The following is an 18,519-nucleotide window of genomic DNA, read 5'->3' as shown; positions in this document are numbered from 1 at the left end:
AATTATAAATCTGAATTCAAAAATACAGGCTAGCTCACCACTCTCATTTTTTTACTGATCCAAAGGGAGAGAAAAAGAGCCAGAAAAGGCACTTGAGTCAGAAAAGCTTTACAGAAACTGCTCATCATGAGTGCATGGCATGAAGAGCATCTGCCATACTCCTGCAAGACTGAACCAAATCATGCCAGAGAATAACAAGACCAGTGCTGCTGGCGCTACATCCTGAGGAAAAGAAACAGATCCATACATCTCTGTCTTCACTGAACAGAAGGGGAGGACCAAAACCCCAGAGCACAAGAAGTGAAAGCTGGTTTGTTTTTTGTGAACCTTGAGATGATGGGAAAAAGTAAAAGGGAGAAAACTTCCCTAAAGTACTGACTGTTCTTTCATAGTCACCAGCAGTTTCTCTTCATCCTCAAGAAAGGCACAAGAGAATTACCGTGGGAGTAGTAAGCTTCTATTCCTAGAGCAACAGTCACTAGGAGTAGCACTTGGCTGAGAAGGCCATTAATTTGAACAGCTTTATTACAAGCTAAACTGGAAACCCAGCACACAACTCTCCTTGGCATGTATTTTTCATTTTCTGATAAACCTTGAAGTATTCTAAATAAAACCTTGCAGAATAAAGATGCATTTTTGTTTCTCCCATCGTTATGAAACAGAAACATATACATAATGTCATTGAAGAGGCCAAGTCCAACCCTCTCCAATCCACACTAATCCATACAAAATCCACTCTAATGTATGTACATTAATTCTTTCAACCACAGTATAAATGCCTGTAGGCCTATAAAACCATATTAAAAAGACAACCTTGAATCGAGCCAAAAGGGGTTGAGCTTTTGAAACAGCTGTAGATACACAATCATACAGAATTAATTTGAAAAGACACACTGTTGCATTTTTTGAGATATCATTTTAAATGCTCACCCCTAATTTCTTTTGTTTTGGGAGGATAAAACTCATGCCATAAAAAGATATACACCATTTTTGGCAACCTCTATGGCATAGTTAACCCAAGTAACCAGCAAATGGTGGTATCTCAAGTTCCAGAATACGGAAATATTGCCAAATATTGCCAAATACTGACTTCATGAAGGCAATCATGACCAGTGTTTACAGACCCACAACAGATTTTTAATGTTTTTGTTCCAAAAGTTCCCACATGTCTGTGTATTAGGCCACCAGAGGGCAATCCCACACACTCATACACAAGAAACAAGCATGGAAAGTGGTGTGGGAATACTTTTAAGGACCTAAGTCAACACTCGAGAGCAAAAACTGGTATAAGATACAGGTTTGCTGCAAAATTCTAACAAAAAGCCTTCTTTACCCTCACAAACACACCACACCTCTATCTGATTTTTGGACTAGGTTCTTAAAATGCATGCTTCTAAGAGGAGTTTTCATAGTATTTTTGCCAGGAGCAAACATGGCCCAACTAGTTACAGAAACAAGGAATTGCAAATGGAACTATACAGAAGTTCAGCCAAGGCAGTGCTCAGAGCTCTGCAAATAAACTCTGGCAACATCCTTGGAACTTCTTCAGTGCTATTTACAGTACAGTAAATCTAGAAGTATTTATGAACCATTTATGTCAGGTCAGTGCAGCTCATGGTTTGTATTCTAATCCCTGTTGAACATTAGGGCAGCACAGGACATCTTGTGAAGAATATAAAAGTTAGTCTTCTTGTTATCTTTCTTAGAGGATAAAATTACATATTTCATGTACAAAAGTAATGCTCTCTAAGACATGATGCAGACAGACATGATAATATAGATTTCAGGAAAACAGTAATAAAATAGAATCTTGGGCCTTTTAAAGTATTTTAATCAATAATAACTTTAAAGATCATAAAATGAAGTATGCAATTTATTAATTTACATAAGCTTGATGACTATTTGCAGGCTACTTTAAGAGAAAGAAAAAAGCAGCTAAGCTTTTCGAACAAGTAGTATCCTTAAATACATCACAATAAAAAATAATTGTATAAATAACATATGAAAAACAATGTCATTCTATCAAATACTCTTGTTTTGACACGTGAAAAAGAAAACAATCTTTCTAAAGAGAGAAACATTTGTAGAGAAGGTTCTGCTGAGAGCTTCCCTACTTATACCTCTTGGTGAATTTGAAAAAGCAGTATTCGACAATCACTTTTTGAATATAGTTCCTTTTCAGTAGGTTGTGGGGGAAGAGTAGTGAGTGTTGATGCACAGGAATGCAGGAAGCCTTACCCTGAGCCTCTGAACTTGACAGCCTTGTTTCTCCGTCATTTTCAGAAAGTGGCTGAAGTTCGACTCATCAAGCAGGAGATACACTGCAATCCCTCTAGCAGATGCCTCCACAATTTCTCTAAAGATATCCACATCTGTAAACATATCCATAACGATGGCAATGACCTGAATAAAACAGAAAAGACACAAATTATTGTATTGTGGAAACATATATATAAAACTAGTCCCTGAAGCTTTCACCAGGCAGCTAACACTAATATTTTTCACACATCAAAGAATTCTAATGTTTTGCATGTGGTACCACTAAACTTGGAATGCTTTTCAAGACCACTGGATCTTCTTTTTGAGAAGTCAGATGATTGCTTGTGTGACATTTGTCACAAGTACCAAAGCCTGGCAAAAAGATGTGTTATGGGTGTGTGTAGCGATTGGTTTTATGAGGAAAAGGAAATCCAGTGGAAGAGAAGTGAAGGGGAAACAGCAATATGAATACAGTGGAAAAAATTAAACCATATCAAAATATATCAAAATCTGTATCAAAAACTATATCAAAATGTAACTGCAATGTGCATAAAAAAATAAATCAGATAATGTTTTTGTACAAGGGGCTTCTTCATCTTTCATCTTCACTAAAGCTAATGGCTCAAGAGCCTGAATGAGTCAATAAGCAGACATTGAAGAAGTGGAGGAGTTGAGGACTTCAGGATCCATACTGATTCAGCACTCTTACTGGGATGAGACTTCCTCAGCTGCTGAGAGCTTGGTTCAAGAAGATTAGAGTGCTGAACACCAGCTACTGATGCCCTTCAACCTATGGGGATAAAGTATTTCTGATTGGGAAAAGCAATGTCCTGCTAATGGTATTTTGGAGAAGATATACTACTGACGTCAGCAATTTGGAAAGAACTAGTATTGAAGAGAGAGAGGAAATAACAGAGGGAGAACAGGTATCTGTGTAACTTTAAAGATAATCTTATCCACTAGAGTCTTCATGAAAAGTTCCAAAGAGATTTCTCAGGTGCAAATTCAAATCAAATAAAGCCTTTCACAGGTATCAGAACAGGCTTGATAGTGCGCATGCTTTACCATTTTCACTAACCTTTAAACTATCAGTACCTCAAGGTTAATGGTGTAATTGTTAAGTTACAATCACTCATCTTATTCTGGAACTGAAACATTTACCTCACTCACAAAATTTGGTAAATGCTGTTGCACACACCCAGGTAAAAGTTATGTCTCCAGTCAGTCATCTGAATTACCTTTTTGAATCCTCCCTGCTTAGAACAAAAAAGAACCACTTATGCCAAACACGGACTTAAAACACTATAAATATTAATGAGAGCTGACCTACAAAAAATAAAATAACAATGTCATTAGGAAAGATAAAAAGCCAGCTCCTGAAGTAGTAAAAATGAAAGGACTTGGCCTTACCATAAGATGTCACCTAGCAATAAAAAGACTCCTTACAAACCCACCAGTCAGAGAGGAACTGAATAGCACAAAATAATGCAATTCCTTCAAAAATCATAGGTAATACGGCCACACGCTACTTCATTCATTTTATTGACTTTTTGAAAATAAAACCTAAATGTGATTTTTAACAGCACAAATTATATTTCTTTTTCTAAATTTGAAAGGAAAGACTGAAAAGTTTATCTTGACTCTAAGGACCTCATCACTTTCAGAATGCACCTTCTGCTTGGTCTTGTTTCTGAGATACACAACGTTAACTGAACATGGCAACCCTATTTATTCATCTGTCTTGTTTCACTTATGGGTGAGCAGAAATCTGCCAAGACAGATAAAGTGTGTGAGGCAAAAAGACCAAAGAAGAAATTCTGTTCTCAAATAGTTCTGTGGCATTACATGTGTCCCCCTCCCTCTGAACTCCGTAATTTCTTCTATTTCTTCTTAACCTTTGCTTTTCTCCAGATCTTTTAGAAATAGGTGCTCATTATATGCAAGGGTCTATTTAAATGTAAGAGAGAAATCCTGAATCCTTTCATTATTGTACACTGACACGAACACATGAAATATTCAGAATCACAGTACAGCCTTCAAAAATCATTCTAACATTTTCCTATGATAGATATCAAAGATGCTAATTTGTTTGCCGCATCTGTGGTTGCAAAGGCTAATACACCAGAAATGTACAGAAAAGAAAAAGCAAGAATGAGTAATAAAAACTAAAACCCAACACTGACTAGAATGGCCATATCTATCTTTATGAAGAGGGGAGGAGAGAAATAAATACATAAGCAAGCAGGCCAGTAAGTGACATGAGAGGGATGCATGCACACTACTATGCAGGTATGTCATAAATTGGGAATGAACAGGGAAACCCTCTTTGTCTTCACTAGGAGAATCGTTCTTAAACCATCTAGCTTATTAATTTTGGAGCTAATTCTGCAAAGCATCAAAGTAGTCTTGCAAGAAAAAGTAGGTTTCACTTCCAGAGTTGGAATAGGGATTACATGTTGAAACCTAAAGCTTGTGCTAGCTGAAAAATCCTCACTGGATTTAAGGACAGTTACGCAAAGCCACAGTCGTGATCTGACAACAAACTGGACATCCATTTCTGCATTCCCTGGAAACCAAAGATGACTCTTGTTGTATGCCCTCATTAGCCTGCCCATTCACTCTTAGCAACACTCAATCTAGTCAACACAAACATAATTAGGCTCAATTGCTGGAGGAAGAAGAGTGCCAAATTTGAATAAAGCATATGATATACATTCGTAAGTAAAGTCATTTACAGTGATAAGGTCATTTCTAGTTGTTTGATTGTAAACCATAGATTTTGATGCAGAAAGAGCAGATCCCATAAGTCTCATAAATATTCCAGCTTTAAATGCCTTTTATGGGGGGGGTGGGGAGGGGTGGGGAACATTTCCCCATTCATTTGCCTACTTTGCAGCAGAAGGGAGTATTGAGCCTGGGGAAAGAAAAAGCCGGTATGGTATTCAGGGTCCCAAGTTTTGACTAATTAAGGAGACCAAGACTAGGCAGTTACTTCAAAAGAGGTATCTATAACATGTATCTACCTTTAATTAAAGCTGTAATAACAGTTGCAGGATTACTTACTTGCTGCATCAATTTGGAAGAAAAGATTTCACTACTATCTTTTTACGTTTGGTTTTGCAATTGCAGAGCAAATTTCCACCCTGATACTTATAAAAAAAACATGTAACAGTGAAATCCAGCAAGGAAGAGAAATGGATAGAATTCAAATTGCAGAAAACAGGTCACAAAATTGCCTATCCATTCCACAAATTCTGTTTCTTTTGGGTATAACAATGCTATCCTGTGTCAAGAAAATCCCCCAAGGCAGAACACTCCGGTGTCATACAGTAGGCTTCCTTATAAACTGCCATTTTCTTTCCAAAGCATATTTGTTTTCCAAAATGCAGGGGTCTTTTCAAAAGCAAGCACCGATGCTTTTTATAGGAAATACAAAGCCCATTCAACCCTGCAGAGGACACTGGATGGGTGCAGCAGTTTTCTCCTGGAAGCACCAGAATTCTGGGAGAACTTTCCAAACCTTGAGAAACTGATTATCACCCCGATCAAAACTGACCCTCAGTTGGGGATAATTAAGCATTTTACACTTTCAGGGAGGAAAAAATAGTTGGTGGAGCAGATAGTTGTTGTGCATAATATAAATAACTGATACACATAGCAAGAGTGAACTACCACCACCTGATTTGGTATTAGATAGAACAGCACATAACAGTGATCAACTAAAAGTGAAGACAGTACAGAAAACAATTTTTACACTATTCTTCTTCCCCCCAAATTAAAGTTAAATAATCTTAGATTGATGCTACTAATCATCTAATCTTATCTGCCATTCTTTTTTTAAAGTGGTGAATGCTTTTTAAGGTTAAAATTTGGTTTCAATAGCATCCTTACAGAAGAAGATCTGCTGAAATCAATAAGCACAAAATTACTCCTAATAAAGGCAACAGTTTTATCAATTTAAATGAAGGCACCAATAGAACCATATTTTATTATTCTTACTACTATTGTGACACTAAGACTATGGTTTGCAGTAGAGAAGTAAAGCTTCACACATTAACATTTAAAAAACATTAAAGTACAGGCAAAAAAGTATAATTTTGTTGAATAGCACTATTTTTATGCAAATATTTTAAAACACATTTTTTCAGTAAGCTGACGTATTTTATTTAATTTGCACAATACTCAGTAAAGTAACATTTTAAAGCTCATTATCTCTTCTCTATCAGACCATTTGAATACAAAGTTCCTTTCATTCTTTAAAAGTTTTTAATAATTTCCAAGTTCAGGAAATTACTCACTCCTACATAAAATACTAGTGACAAGATTAATGAAAGACAGTCACACACATATTTTGAAGGTTATTATGCAGATTCTTGCAAAACAGGAGCTCAAGTACATGGTAACATGCACCACACTGGATATTATGACACTGTAAATGGAGGCTGATGCTCAAGTCTGTTGATCTAGCACGTCACAGGGCCAGTTGTTGCTTCTGGGAGTCGCCAGTTTGGGTCCATTCACATGCATTTTATTTGTATAAATGGTTCTCACCTTCAGAAACTAACTCAGTTCAGAGGCTTATATAGAAAGAAGTTGCCAATCCCAACAGTACAAATACAGTTATCACTAAACATCTCCTGAGCATGTTGAGGCCACCAAGATTTTCAGGGCTGAAGGACTTGCCATGTGGAGTACATGAAGGAGCTGGTTTTGTTCAGTCTGGAGTGAAGGTGGCTTCAGGGAATCTTACAGCAGTCCTGAGTGCCTTACAGGGAAGGTCTCGAGGAGACAAAGCCAGGTTCTTCACAGTGGTGGTAGAACAAGAGACAATGGTCAAACTGAAACGAGCAGTTCTGACTGAATATAGGGAAAAAGCCTTATTCCCACAAGGACAGCCCATCAGTCAAGCAGGTTGCCCAGAGAAGTTGTCCAGTTACCATCCTGGGAGGTTTTCAAGACCCAACCGGATAAAGCCCTGAGCAACCTGGTCAAATCCTATCTTTAAGCAGGGGGTTGGACTGGAGACCTCCTGAGGTCCATTCCAACTGACCAAGTCTGCATTTCAATGATTCAGAGATCTCCACTCCCATCAGTTGTCAAAATCCAAGGAAATTTTGCCATGCTTGGTAGTAATCATAAACTTCGCTGTGAGGCTTAAACAAAACAAACATAAACTGTAAGTAAAAAACACTGAGAAGTAAAGGAGTTTTTCTGCTTTACTTCTCCCAATTTTTGGTAAGAACTTTGGTGAGAAAAATCAATGGATTTTAATCTTCATAGCTCAGTTTTAGGACATCAAAATCAACCCTTTTAATGGGAGTGTACTGAAATTAAGGCATAGATATAATGAAAGGCCTTTACTGCTAGTGCTCTGTAAGTCTATTCTGTGAACTACAGACAGTTTCATTCTGCCAGTATCTTCACTCCTTTCACAAGCACTAAGTATAATTCTTTAAGGGATATCTTGCAGTATGTGTCATTTAACACCTCCTTTGCTACAAACACTAAAAAAGAGGAATCCTCTAATGCATCTGCTTTCTTAGGTCGGGCTTTGCTAAAGAGACAGCTACCATTATATCAATAGCCTGGTAGGGAATAACGCTAAAGACATACCCTACGCTGCAAGATTATTGATTCCTTGTAACCTATGTGAGGCTTACTTTGGGCAGGCTATGACAAAAATCCATATTGCTGTGCAGTGCTTTTGAATGCCACCACCCTTCCACACCCCATGACCGAAGCACCAGATTTCAGATAGAAATGTTAACTCTGTTTTTGTTGACCTTTTCCCTGCTACTCCAGTCAAATTCCTTTTCACAGATCTCTGGTTTGGAGAGCATCTCCTTTTGGCACAGGCTCAGTGCTCTCTGAATCTGGCCTTTCTCAGGGAGCAGGCAAGTCATGACGCTTGCAACAGGGCAGAAAGAAGATAGCAACAGCAGGTAGGCAGCAAATTGAGTGGGTGGGTTTCAGGCACCATAAAAGGAAGAGAGACAAATTTTGTGATCAATGCAGATAGCCTTCCCACTAATAAGCTATGTAATATGACCAACAAATTGTTGTGGTTTTTTAAAATTATTTTACGCTGTTGTTTATGGTTGAGGGTCTAGACCCAGTTTATGCTTGCTGCAATTCGTATTAGCAGCATCCTAATAAATCATCCGATATCCATACTTCACGGCGCTGTTGCTAATACCAGGGTGCTTCTAAGATGATAGTTCATTAATTTCGTATTAATTTTCAGAATTAAACACAGCCCTGAAATGATTTGCACAACACACCCTTCCATGGCAAAACATACTTTGAAACCATTGCGAGTTGCACCGGAATATCTCCGGTCACCTTTGGGCTGCCTGAATTGCTGAGTTCTCATGTAGCAACTGCAGTACATCAGAATTCTTGAGATTAAGCGCCAAAGAGCAGCATAATGGGGGCAGCCCCCCTCTAGAAACAGCAACTAGATACAATAATACAAATAGTAATCAAACATCTGAGTATGCTCCCTTCTCCTACAATTACTGTAGCAATGTAATGGAACAAATACTCAGATGATTTACACTTATGCAACTTCCATGAAGTTAATCTCACTACTTGTAGTGTATTATCACCAAAATTGGCTCCCTGAGATCACATTTAATTTATTTAACTTGGCTCTGCATTCAGAGAGCAATAGACCATAACCATACCGTGTACCTCAAAATGTTCTTCCATTATTGCATTCTTTAAAAGCAACTTAATTAATTACAGGGTGAAGTCCGGCACTTCGCTATAACAGGCAACTACACTACCTCAAAGGGAGTTCTCCTAACCCTCACTATCCTCTTTTCCTCCTCCTACTCCAAAAGAAATTTCTACCACCAATTCTGAGGACACATAAATTTTACAGCTCAGAACTCAACACATCTTTGGTTCTGATCACCGAGCCTCAGTTTATCATGTCACATACCACCTACACAATGTGAGCATTTCAAGGTGAAAACTAAGTTTAAATGGAATAAAAATTAACTTCAACATGTACATTAGCAGTCTTCAATAACCTCAACAGCTTCTCTCTGTAACAGGATGTCAGACATGATCAACATCAATGAAAATTCATAAGGAGAGAGTCACTGTCCAGAAAACGAAAGATAAATTAAAATTCTAGAAATCTCCTGCAAAACAATATGGAAAACCAATGCAAAATATTCTCAGAAAATTATGAAGGCAGGCAACCACATAAAGCACTATACGAATAGTTTAACTGTGTTTAAATGTGTAGCCCACATGGCAAAGCCTCATCTGTTCTGTCCAAGATGTAAGAAAGACATGTGGTGGGGGAACTTTCTAGCTATCAGTAACAGGGAAAAATGTTCTGATTCTGGCAGAAAAAAAATTATACGGCAGTGAAAACAGCAGAAGAAGGACATGATTTAACTTTGAAATACGTTGGTAAAATCCATTTTTTACAATGTACCATCTTCTAATAACTACATGACAATTCTGCCTTTTGCTCAATTTGGCAACTTCTGTGCAGCTTACCACATCTCTAAAAAAGCAGATCAGAAGATCAGGATTAGCTCTTCTACAAATGAAATTAAAACCGACACAAAGGAAAGTTCTCTGGAATGCAGATAAGATTGTTTTCTCTGCAAAGTGAATGTACAGCAGCCTTCTGCATCACCTTTCAGAAAGCTGTGGCAGGCTGAGCTAGCAAGTCATACACGCACAGTCTTAAAACGACACCTTCAGTGTGACCTCTTCGTATGCACGCAACTGGGAATTTTACAGGTATCTTGCAAAACGTATGGGAGTGAGCTACATTAATTCTATATATGTGATCTGTATCTATGGGTTTGGTAGTTGTTCTTCTGGCTGAAGGATTAGTAAGAACTCAGTGTGAGCTGACCGAATTACAGGAGACACCACCTCGCTGTGGCCAGCAGCAGAGGCGATAATTCCTCTGAAGCTTTACTTCCCTACATGCAGAATCGAGTTTCAGCAAGTCACGGAGATGAGAGGAGGGAAGGGGATATTCTGGGGATTCTTTGTGGGGACTTCCCAAGGATCATTTATAAACCTAACCCTTGGAAGAAAGGACGTGCAAAGAAACGGCTGCTGCCCAGTGACTGGCACACCATAGACATGAAAAGATTTACCTAAATCTGCAAAGAACCGTCATGCATGATCAAAGCAAAAAGCATTCACAATGTTCAATTTTAACACTTTCCTTTCTGCTTGCAATGCCCCCATCAATAACTAAACCGCTTTTGGTATTTAACAAGCAAGCTGTGTTGTCACTGTGAACCAAAGCGGGCAGAAGTCCTACAGAGAAGCACATAAGGCAGCACAGAAAATCCTTGGCATGATGGAGGGAACGTGTTTGGGAGCTTACTCTGCCCTTTTTTCTCTTGCCATTGATGTTGTTGCTCTATTCTCAGTGCCATGTGGGCTGCAGCTGGTTGGGTAGCAGGATTTTAATATTTGTATTTAGCTCTTCAGAATGTTCTTATTCAGTTGATATTTTGGGAAGCTGCCAAGCTTTTCCCGAGGAAAGCAAACAGAAAGGAAATGCCAGGATTTCTGACAGCCTACGACTCAGCTATACCAGAATGGAAATTCACCACAAAAATAAAAGGTACTTCTCTAGCCTCTGGCTTTCTCTATGATGAATTTCAAAGACTTGCTGCTTCAGAAATAATTCTTTATTTAAAAGAGTATTAACAGCTTTAATATGTGGGTTCTCACCGGATCCCTTAATGTCTAGGGAATGTTCAGGCTACTTGAATTAATATTGTAATGTTATACTTTTTATTTTAAAATTGTTTCTAAGTAAAGTACTCATTTATTCATGTGTGCATTACTTAGTGACCACCCAAAACAAAAAAATGCCCAACCATGTGATAAGCCTTAATTATTTTTTTTTAAAGTGCCAATAGTAATTAGAATGAAACTCTTAATAAATTTTACTTTTTGATCTGCCGTGCAGGATTGGAAAGCTCATACGACAACCTTAGAGACCCGTCTCAGTTTTGAGACTTCCGCCAAATAATTGGAGCACTAGTAAGAGCAGTAGATGCTCCTGGCTAGCTTCTACCTGGCCAAGGAAAGTATGAGTTGACTACCATATGGTTAAGAACTCTTTCAATACTTGAAACTATGAATGGCTGCCATAAATTGCCATACACAGCTAAGACCATGGGAAAAGGTCTCCTCAAACTTGGGGGTGGGGGGGAAGGGGGAGAATGCAAAGGGACAAAAACATTTTAAAAAAGGTACTAAAATTTTCCATTCAAATTGCTCCTGCTTACAAATACGCTTCATGCCAAGGAAAACTAGACTGGATGCCAACACTTCCAGGAGCTCCTGAGATTTCCTTCAAGAAATCTTAAAATAATTTGCTGCTTATCAAAGAGTCAAAGTAAATGTCTGAGATTTCAGCTAATCTGGATAACAATTCTTGAAAAGACACTGGTTTTTTGCCACCTTTAAGAGTACATTTTGGTGGGGTTTCTCAGACAGGGAATGGAATGAAGTTCCAAGTCAGTCTGCCTTCCCACTGCTCCACTCAGTTTCCTCAAGAATCCTGTATGAACACATGGTCAACACTGAACCCCACTTCCTGAGAGTTTACATATTTAAAAACACTAGGCAATGTACAGAAAACCACAACATTAATTAACACTTATAGGCTGTAGACTTTAAACTGTAAAACCAAGCAACTTTTCTTTAAAGTAGACAACTTTGTTGGCATTTGCTAATTAGACACTTAGAAACAATGGAAGATTTTCTTAGTCAAAGGCAGATTTATAGGAAAAAGAGATGATTCAGACCCACTTTTCTAGGCCGGGAAGAATAATTTTGCTTTTAAGTTTGCTTATGCAAGAGATGTGCACTGTTTGTCATCTTTGAGACCTTAATAGTAAACGCATATTTCTGAAATGAAATGGGAAGAGCTGAATATCTAATATTCATAATTTATAAATGAACAACATATTTAAAATATCCTGAAAGAGCTGAATATCTAATATTCATAATTTATAAACATATTTAAAATATCCTGCACAGGGTTCCATGCTGCTGCCTATATACATATATATATATATGCATATTTCAGACAAAAAAAAATCCAATAAAACATATTGTTCAATTGTATAATACTGCCTGAAATCCTGTGCTATTACAGGAATTAATATGTACTACAGGTACATTGAGCACATAAGAAAAGAATCAAAAAAGAAAGGCAGGGACTTAAGACAGAGGACCTGGAAAGTAGTGGAAGTAGATGAAAATAAGTGTTTCGAAAGCACTTTATATGTTTCTAAGCACAGGAAGATTTTGGTGGATCCAAGTCAGCGCCCAAACCTGCATCGTTTCAGAGCTGCTTATGATTCAGTGAGATGGACTTTGGAATGCCTGTATGCAGTATGGTAACCACAGTCCACAAGGATGGCCTATCAAACATTTTAGCATGTGGAAAAATAAAAACATACCATTGAGGAGGACTTGTAAGCCATGTACTGGTAAGTCCATGAGCCTTTAACAGGGTGACCTTGCAGCAAGTAACAGAACTTCATTAGAAGATTATTATTTTCTAACATAAAAGACATTGCATCCAAGAGAAAACAAATCTGTTTTGGATGACAATGCCCAGTTAAAAAACATATTCAGTTGCCAGATTCCAAATTAGTGGAAGCCTACAGATCAATGAGCATGGCCTGATTATACTTAAGACTGAGAAACAAGCCCTCATTATATCATTAGTCGTTGGAGGCTAGTCGCCCATAGACACTCAAAACTTCTTCAAAAAGGTAGCTTTCATAATCCTAAGGAACACTGCTTGTGAAAGTGCCTCAGATATAAATGTCAAAGAAAAAAGAGGAATAAAAAAGCGGAAGTCAGAAGACATCGTTAGATGTCCACAGAACTCCAACTGAGACTAGAACCAATTCTGGTTAACAACCTCCCCTAGTTCATGATACAGCAAAGGTAAGACCAAAGTGGAGGCTCCTGTTAGCCTTTGGAACAAGGTGGGATAACCTCCTTGTCTTATAAGGTTAAGAAGGAACATTACAGTCCATTGCAATAGAGTAATATTTTTGACAAGTGCCATTAGCAGAAGTGAGTAGTTTACACCAAAGACAGCAAAGGAATTCCCTACTCTGCTGTTGGTCATTTTAAATTAAACTTTTGAGTATCAGGGAAGTAACACATGCCCAATATTCAAAAAACAGCTTGATGACCAGGCTGGTTGCTCAGCCTGACTTCTGAAAGGAAAACCAACACAAGAGTCAACGAATACAGAAATAAAGGCTAATCATAAATATATGATATAGGGAAGGGTAAGTGGGAAAAACCCATCTTCTCAAATATTGCTTATTTAATCCTTTTTCCAGATTACAGCTTTTGTACTCAGCTTCATACATGTGATTAAGAGTCCGTAACAGACACATGAGGTATACACACTTAAGGACTGGTTAATGGCCAGACGTTTAAAGCAGTTGTCCTGTGAAAACATTTTGATTGCGTGTGAGTATTTCCAGCAGCTTGTAGGACTCAATGATATTAAAGTTTTTCCTATTGCTGTCACAAAAGTGCAAGCAAAGCCACTATAATTTACAGATTATTATGGCCTACTTCTGTTTATCCTTCCCCTTCACTTCTTTCACTGTCTTCCTCTTCCTTCCCCCTTCCCTCCCTCTCTCCTCCCTCTTCTCTCTCTCCCCTTTCACTCCCTTAATTCTTTCTCTCTCCCTTCTCGTCCCCCCCCTTCCTCCATCACTCTTTCAAGAAATTCAAACTCAGTTAAATTTGAGATGGGGAAACTGATTTTGGATACCGAATGCGAGCTTAAAATGGGTTCCGATGCATTTCATGCAAACTTTAAAATAAGTCACCTTTTATTGCACATTTTATGACCATATCATTATAATATTCACCATAAAGCTTTTGCTCCCCACTACAGATGTTATTTACTTCACTGCCGCTAATTTCAAACCCAATAGATGTGCCTAATTCGGTTTAAGGAGCTGAACTCAAGCAGTAATATGGTTAGGGTAAACCAGAAAAATACAGAATCCAGGCTGTTTAAAATTTCTGGTCACAGGTCAGTGATGGGTCAGTATGAAGGAAAGCCCACGATCCTCCTGTATAAACAGAAGAGGATGAATAATGAGAAGTTTCCTCAGGGTTTAACTCTGACAAATTCTCTGTTCACCTTCTCTCTCTCTCTCTCTTTTTAAAAAATTTTTCCAGTTCAGCTACGTGACAGAGTACAAGGCATTTGTAAGTAAAAATACCATGCCTGGACAAATACCTGTAGTCACATTTATGTTGCCAAAAAAAGCAACAGCAATGATGTCAGATCACTATTCTGCAATAGGTATTACAGACATAATGTATGCCTGCGTAAGTCCATATGGCACATAATTACATCCGAACGCCAGGTAAACAACCCAACCAGATGACTTTAACTATTTATTTTTTTTAAACCTGGTGCCACCTGAGCAGGAACCTTCCCTGATACTTGGGAGAAGTGGATTACACCACCTGCTTACAGAGCAGCTACAGTTAATGGTGCAATGTGTTGCTAATGACTGTGTGCTGGCAGGCTGCATTTCAATTTCACCTATTTTAAAGACAGGTTGTAAAACTAATTAATTAATTATTGTCTGCAAATCATGCTGAGATCCTCAGGTGAAATCCATTACCCTGGCATGCTTGATTATTTATTACAGTTTAGATGAAAAAGGAAAAAATAATTGCAGACTAGTCTGAAAACATCAGCAGAATGTCCTAAAGATAAGAAAAGATTAATCTAGTTAATAAGTAATTATGTGCAGCTTTTCAGGAAGAAAACATATTCAAATTTTTATGAACATTACCATATGGAGCAAGATGTCTGAAATAGTAGGGAAGCAATTAAAAAAACCCTGCTCAAAACTCCTGTGAAGCAAACTGAAATGAAGCAGATAAGTAATTCTACAATTCTCGTAGACCCCAGTGGAGTGGATAGTGAATTGGAACTGAATAAGGTAGTAAACAAAATTTAATTCCTGGATCAAATGCAGCACTTAAAAAAAATAAAATGAGAGGAATTACAAGTAAAATTATAACTAGTTGAAAGAGTTATAATTTCAGTAGCAATACGGTGCTTTAAAATACTGTATTTTTTAAAAAAATATTTCAATATTGACACCTTTTAAAAGCTTTTTAAGAGAAACCTGACCGTTCTTGGTCAAAGGTGAATCTGCCACAGATAGTGAGGTATTTGAGGGAGTAGCAAGTCAATGGATAAGAAATAAAAGGAATAGAAACAAGTTAAAAAAATTAAAAGAAGCATTTCTTTCTTACTTCTTTCTGCCAGGTTTTTGCTAAACCTATCTTTTAGTCTCTATGTGAGCTGAATTTTCAATAACCATCTTTGTCAGACAGCAGCAAGCCATACACCTCAGGAATGATCTTGGTGACACTTACTTTATTTTTCTGTACAAGCAGTTTGCACCAGCTTTCACTGATCTGCTTACAGCTCCTCAACAAGGCCACAGGAGAAGTATTAATTCATCATTTGCAATTTGATACTGCAGTGATGCAAAATCACAGGAAAGATTATTTGGTCTTTGCAATAAAATCAGACCAGATAATCATAATACTCAATCTTTGATATCTACTAGTCTTTCCATTTAAATGTAAAAGTTTTTAATGTTTTTAATTTTTAACATTTTTAATGTTTAAAACTTTATTCAGTGTATTCATAATATTTTCTTAAATCCTAGGCTGCTTCCACGATACATCTGGGGAGGAGCAGACACACGACCAGGCTGCAGGACAGAGTTCTGTGATCCAGACTCCACCACCTCAGCCACAAGACGAGCACTGTCATCCTGTGCTCAAGGTTTGCTCCTCGCATTTTTCTCATCCTCACAAGGATAATGTGAAGCACTCATTCATGAATTAATAAAATGAAGTTATTTAAATAAATAAGTTATCAGTCTGCAAGTAACTGAACCCTTTATACTCAAGTGAGCTAGTGACCAACATGGCAAGTTAATAGGGTCTTAGAATCATAGAATTGTTTAGGCTGGAAAAGATCTTTAAGATCATCAAGTCCAACCTAACACTGCCATCCCACCACTAAACCATGTCCCTAAGCACCTCATCTACCCGTCTTTGAAATACCTCCAGAGATGGGGACTCAACCACCTCCCTGGGCAGCCCATTCCAGTGCTTAACAACCCTTTCAGTGAAGTAATTTTTCCTAATGTCCAACCTAAACCTGCCCTGGCACAACCTGAGGGCATTTCCCCTCATCCTATTGCCCATTACCTGGCAGAAGAGACCAACACCCACCTTCCTACACCTTCCTTTCAGGCAGTTGTAGAGGGCGATCAGGTCTCCCCTCAGCCTCCTCTTCTCCAGGCTAAACAGCCCCAGTTCCCTCAGCTGCTCCTCATCAGACTTGTGCTCCAGACCCCTCACCAGCTTTGTTGCTCTCCTCTGGACATGTTCCAGCAACGCAATGTCTTTCTTGTAGTGAGGGGCCCAAAACTGTACATGGTATTCGAGGTGCGGCCTCACCAGTGCCAAGTACAGGGGCACGATCACCTCCCTACTCCTGCTGGTCACAGGCTGTCTTATTAACAAGTAGAAGAGAAATGTGTTACCACAAGTCTTCCATTGTACAATTTCATGTATGTGAGATCATTCCCCTTTCTACAAAATATTCCTTCTGATGGGTATTGCATGCCAGTTCACCACCACCACCCCCCATTTGGGTAATGATAATCAGAGATCTAATCATGAAGCATGCTGAACACCTGCAAGAAATGCAAAGCTCCTGCTAGGGCAAGGGGGGTTCTTCCAAAACATCACAGCAGGCACCTGGATTTAAGAATGGAGGAAGAAGAAAATCAGTCTCATGGGCACCTACTGTAGCTCTTCAGTAGCTTGCTTTGGGAGATGCACTGCCTATTTGTGCCAGTGAGGCCACTGCAGCCACAAAACGTTCCAGTGCTGAATAGATGTAACCCTCAGGGGTATATATGCTAGCAAATGTGAAGGGTAGAGAGGAAAATTCACTTGTTTTGCCACCGAAAACAGAACCCCTCAAATCGTAAGGAACAAAAGGCAGAAACATCACTGAGCAAACCACCCATGGACTTACATTAAGCCACATTCTGTTGGAAAATTTGCTCTTGAAAAATGTGCCAAGCATGCTAATAGCTTAATATACTAGATGACTTGAGTTGCTTGCAATAAGGATGAAGAAGAGAACCTGCAATACCTCTGTGGAGGAGAGGTGAACATTTTATTCCAAGAACACTTTGGAAAATAACTGCTTTTTGATGCAAACTAGTGCCTTTCAAATAAACATTTGTTCTTATGAAGTACCTCTCTGATCTCAGGAAAGATCTTCCCCTGAGTAACCTGCCCACTCTAAATTCATGCCAATAAGGCTCTCCGTACCAGGCTGCTATGCATCCTATGCACGTGTGTGTACCTAGAAACCATGCTTTCTGTGGCACAGTGTGTACTCATGCATGGAGAGGATTGCACGCATGTGCGCACACACTGACTGAAAAAGAAATATTCTAGTATTTGCCTCTTTCCTTTAGACAAAAAAATTCAAACCAGCATTGTGCTGATGAAAGTGTGGAAAAAACAGCACTTGTTTCAGATGTAATAACAGGACAGCTTTTATCCTTTTTTCTTGGTCCCTTAAAAATGCATGTATCTTTTGCTGTTCTTCAGAGTCTTTCCTTGTAATTCTGAACCTCCTCTCAGATGTCAGTGCAGTCCACACTCACTACAGAGATGAGGTGCAGCTGTCAGGAAGGAATTTTTCAGAGAATTTATCATTTGTGATCAACTGTCACCAGTAGTTGGTAATTAAAAGATGCTCCAGTCTCTTATCAATCATAAAAAATACAATATCCATCATCTTAATTGACATAGGAACATCTATTGCAATGAAACAAGAATCAGATATGCAACAGGTAAGACTTTCATGACATTTACATGGGTGACTGAGCATTCGCTGAAATGCAACCTAAATCAGAAACACTACTTCAAGTGCACAACAAAAAAGCTATTTCTCACAGCTGCACAGAAGAATACTGTGAGAAAACAGTAACAGCAGAACATGGGCAGATAATGGGGAAGCGAACAATTTGCTCTGTATTTGGAAATGACTGAAATATTTCTGCTTGAATGCTCTAAAGCAAACAAACAATCTCACGGACAAGAACAAACACACAAAAGGTTGAGGCAAAATAGAAAGTTGTA

The 18,519-nt window shown here is 38.4% G+C and overlaps 1 protein-coding gene across 1 annotated transcript in view; it reads right to left on the bottom strand.

The window, feature by feature from the left end:
* Window positions 1-18,519, bottom strand: part of FAM83B (family with sequence similarity 83 member B) — a 46,416-nt gene that overhangs the window by 10,320 nt on the left and 17,577 nt on the right. Inside the window, exon 2 of the mRNA XM_009638780.1 lies at window positions 2,239-2,403. Within this exon, the coding sequence (XP_009637075.1) occupies window positions 2,239-2,403 (165 nt within the window). The remainder of the gene's footprint in view (window positions 1-2,238; window positions 2,404-18,519) is intronic.

Source organism: Egretta garzetta, unplaced genomic scaffold (genome assembly GCF_000687185.1).
Source record: "Egretta garzetta isolate BGI_Z169 unplaced genomic scaffold, ASM68718v1 scaffold415, whole genome shotgun sequence".
In the NCBI taxonomy this organism is placed as follows: Eukaryota; Metazoa; Chordata; class Aves; order Pelecaniformes; family Ardeidae; genus Egretta; species Egretta garzetta.
This window is presented reverse-complemented; position numbering and strand designations above follow the sequence as displayed.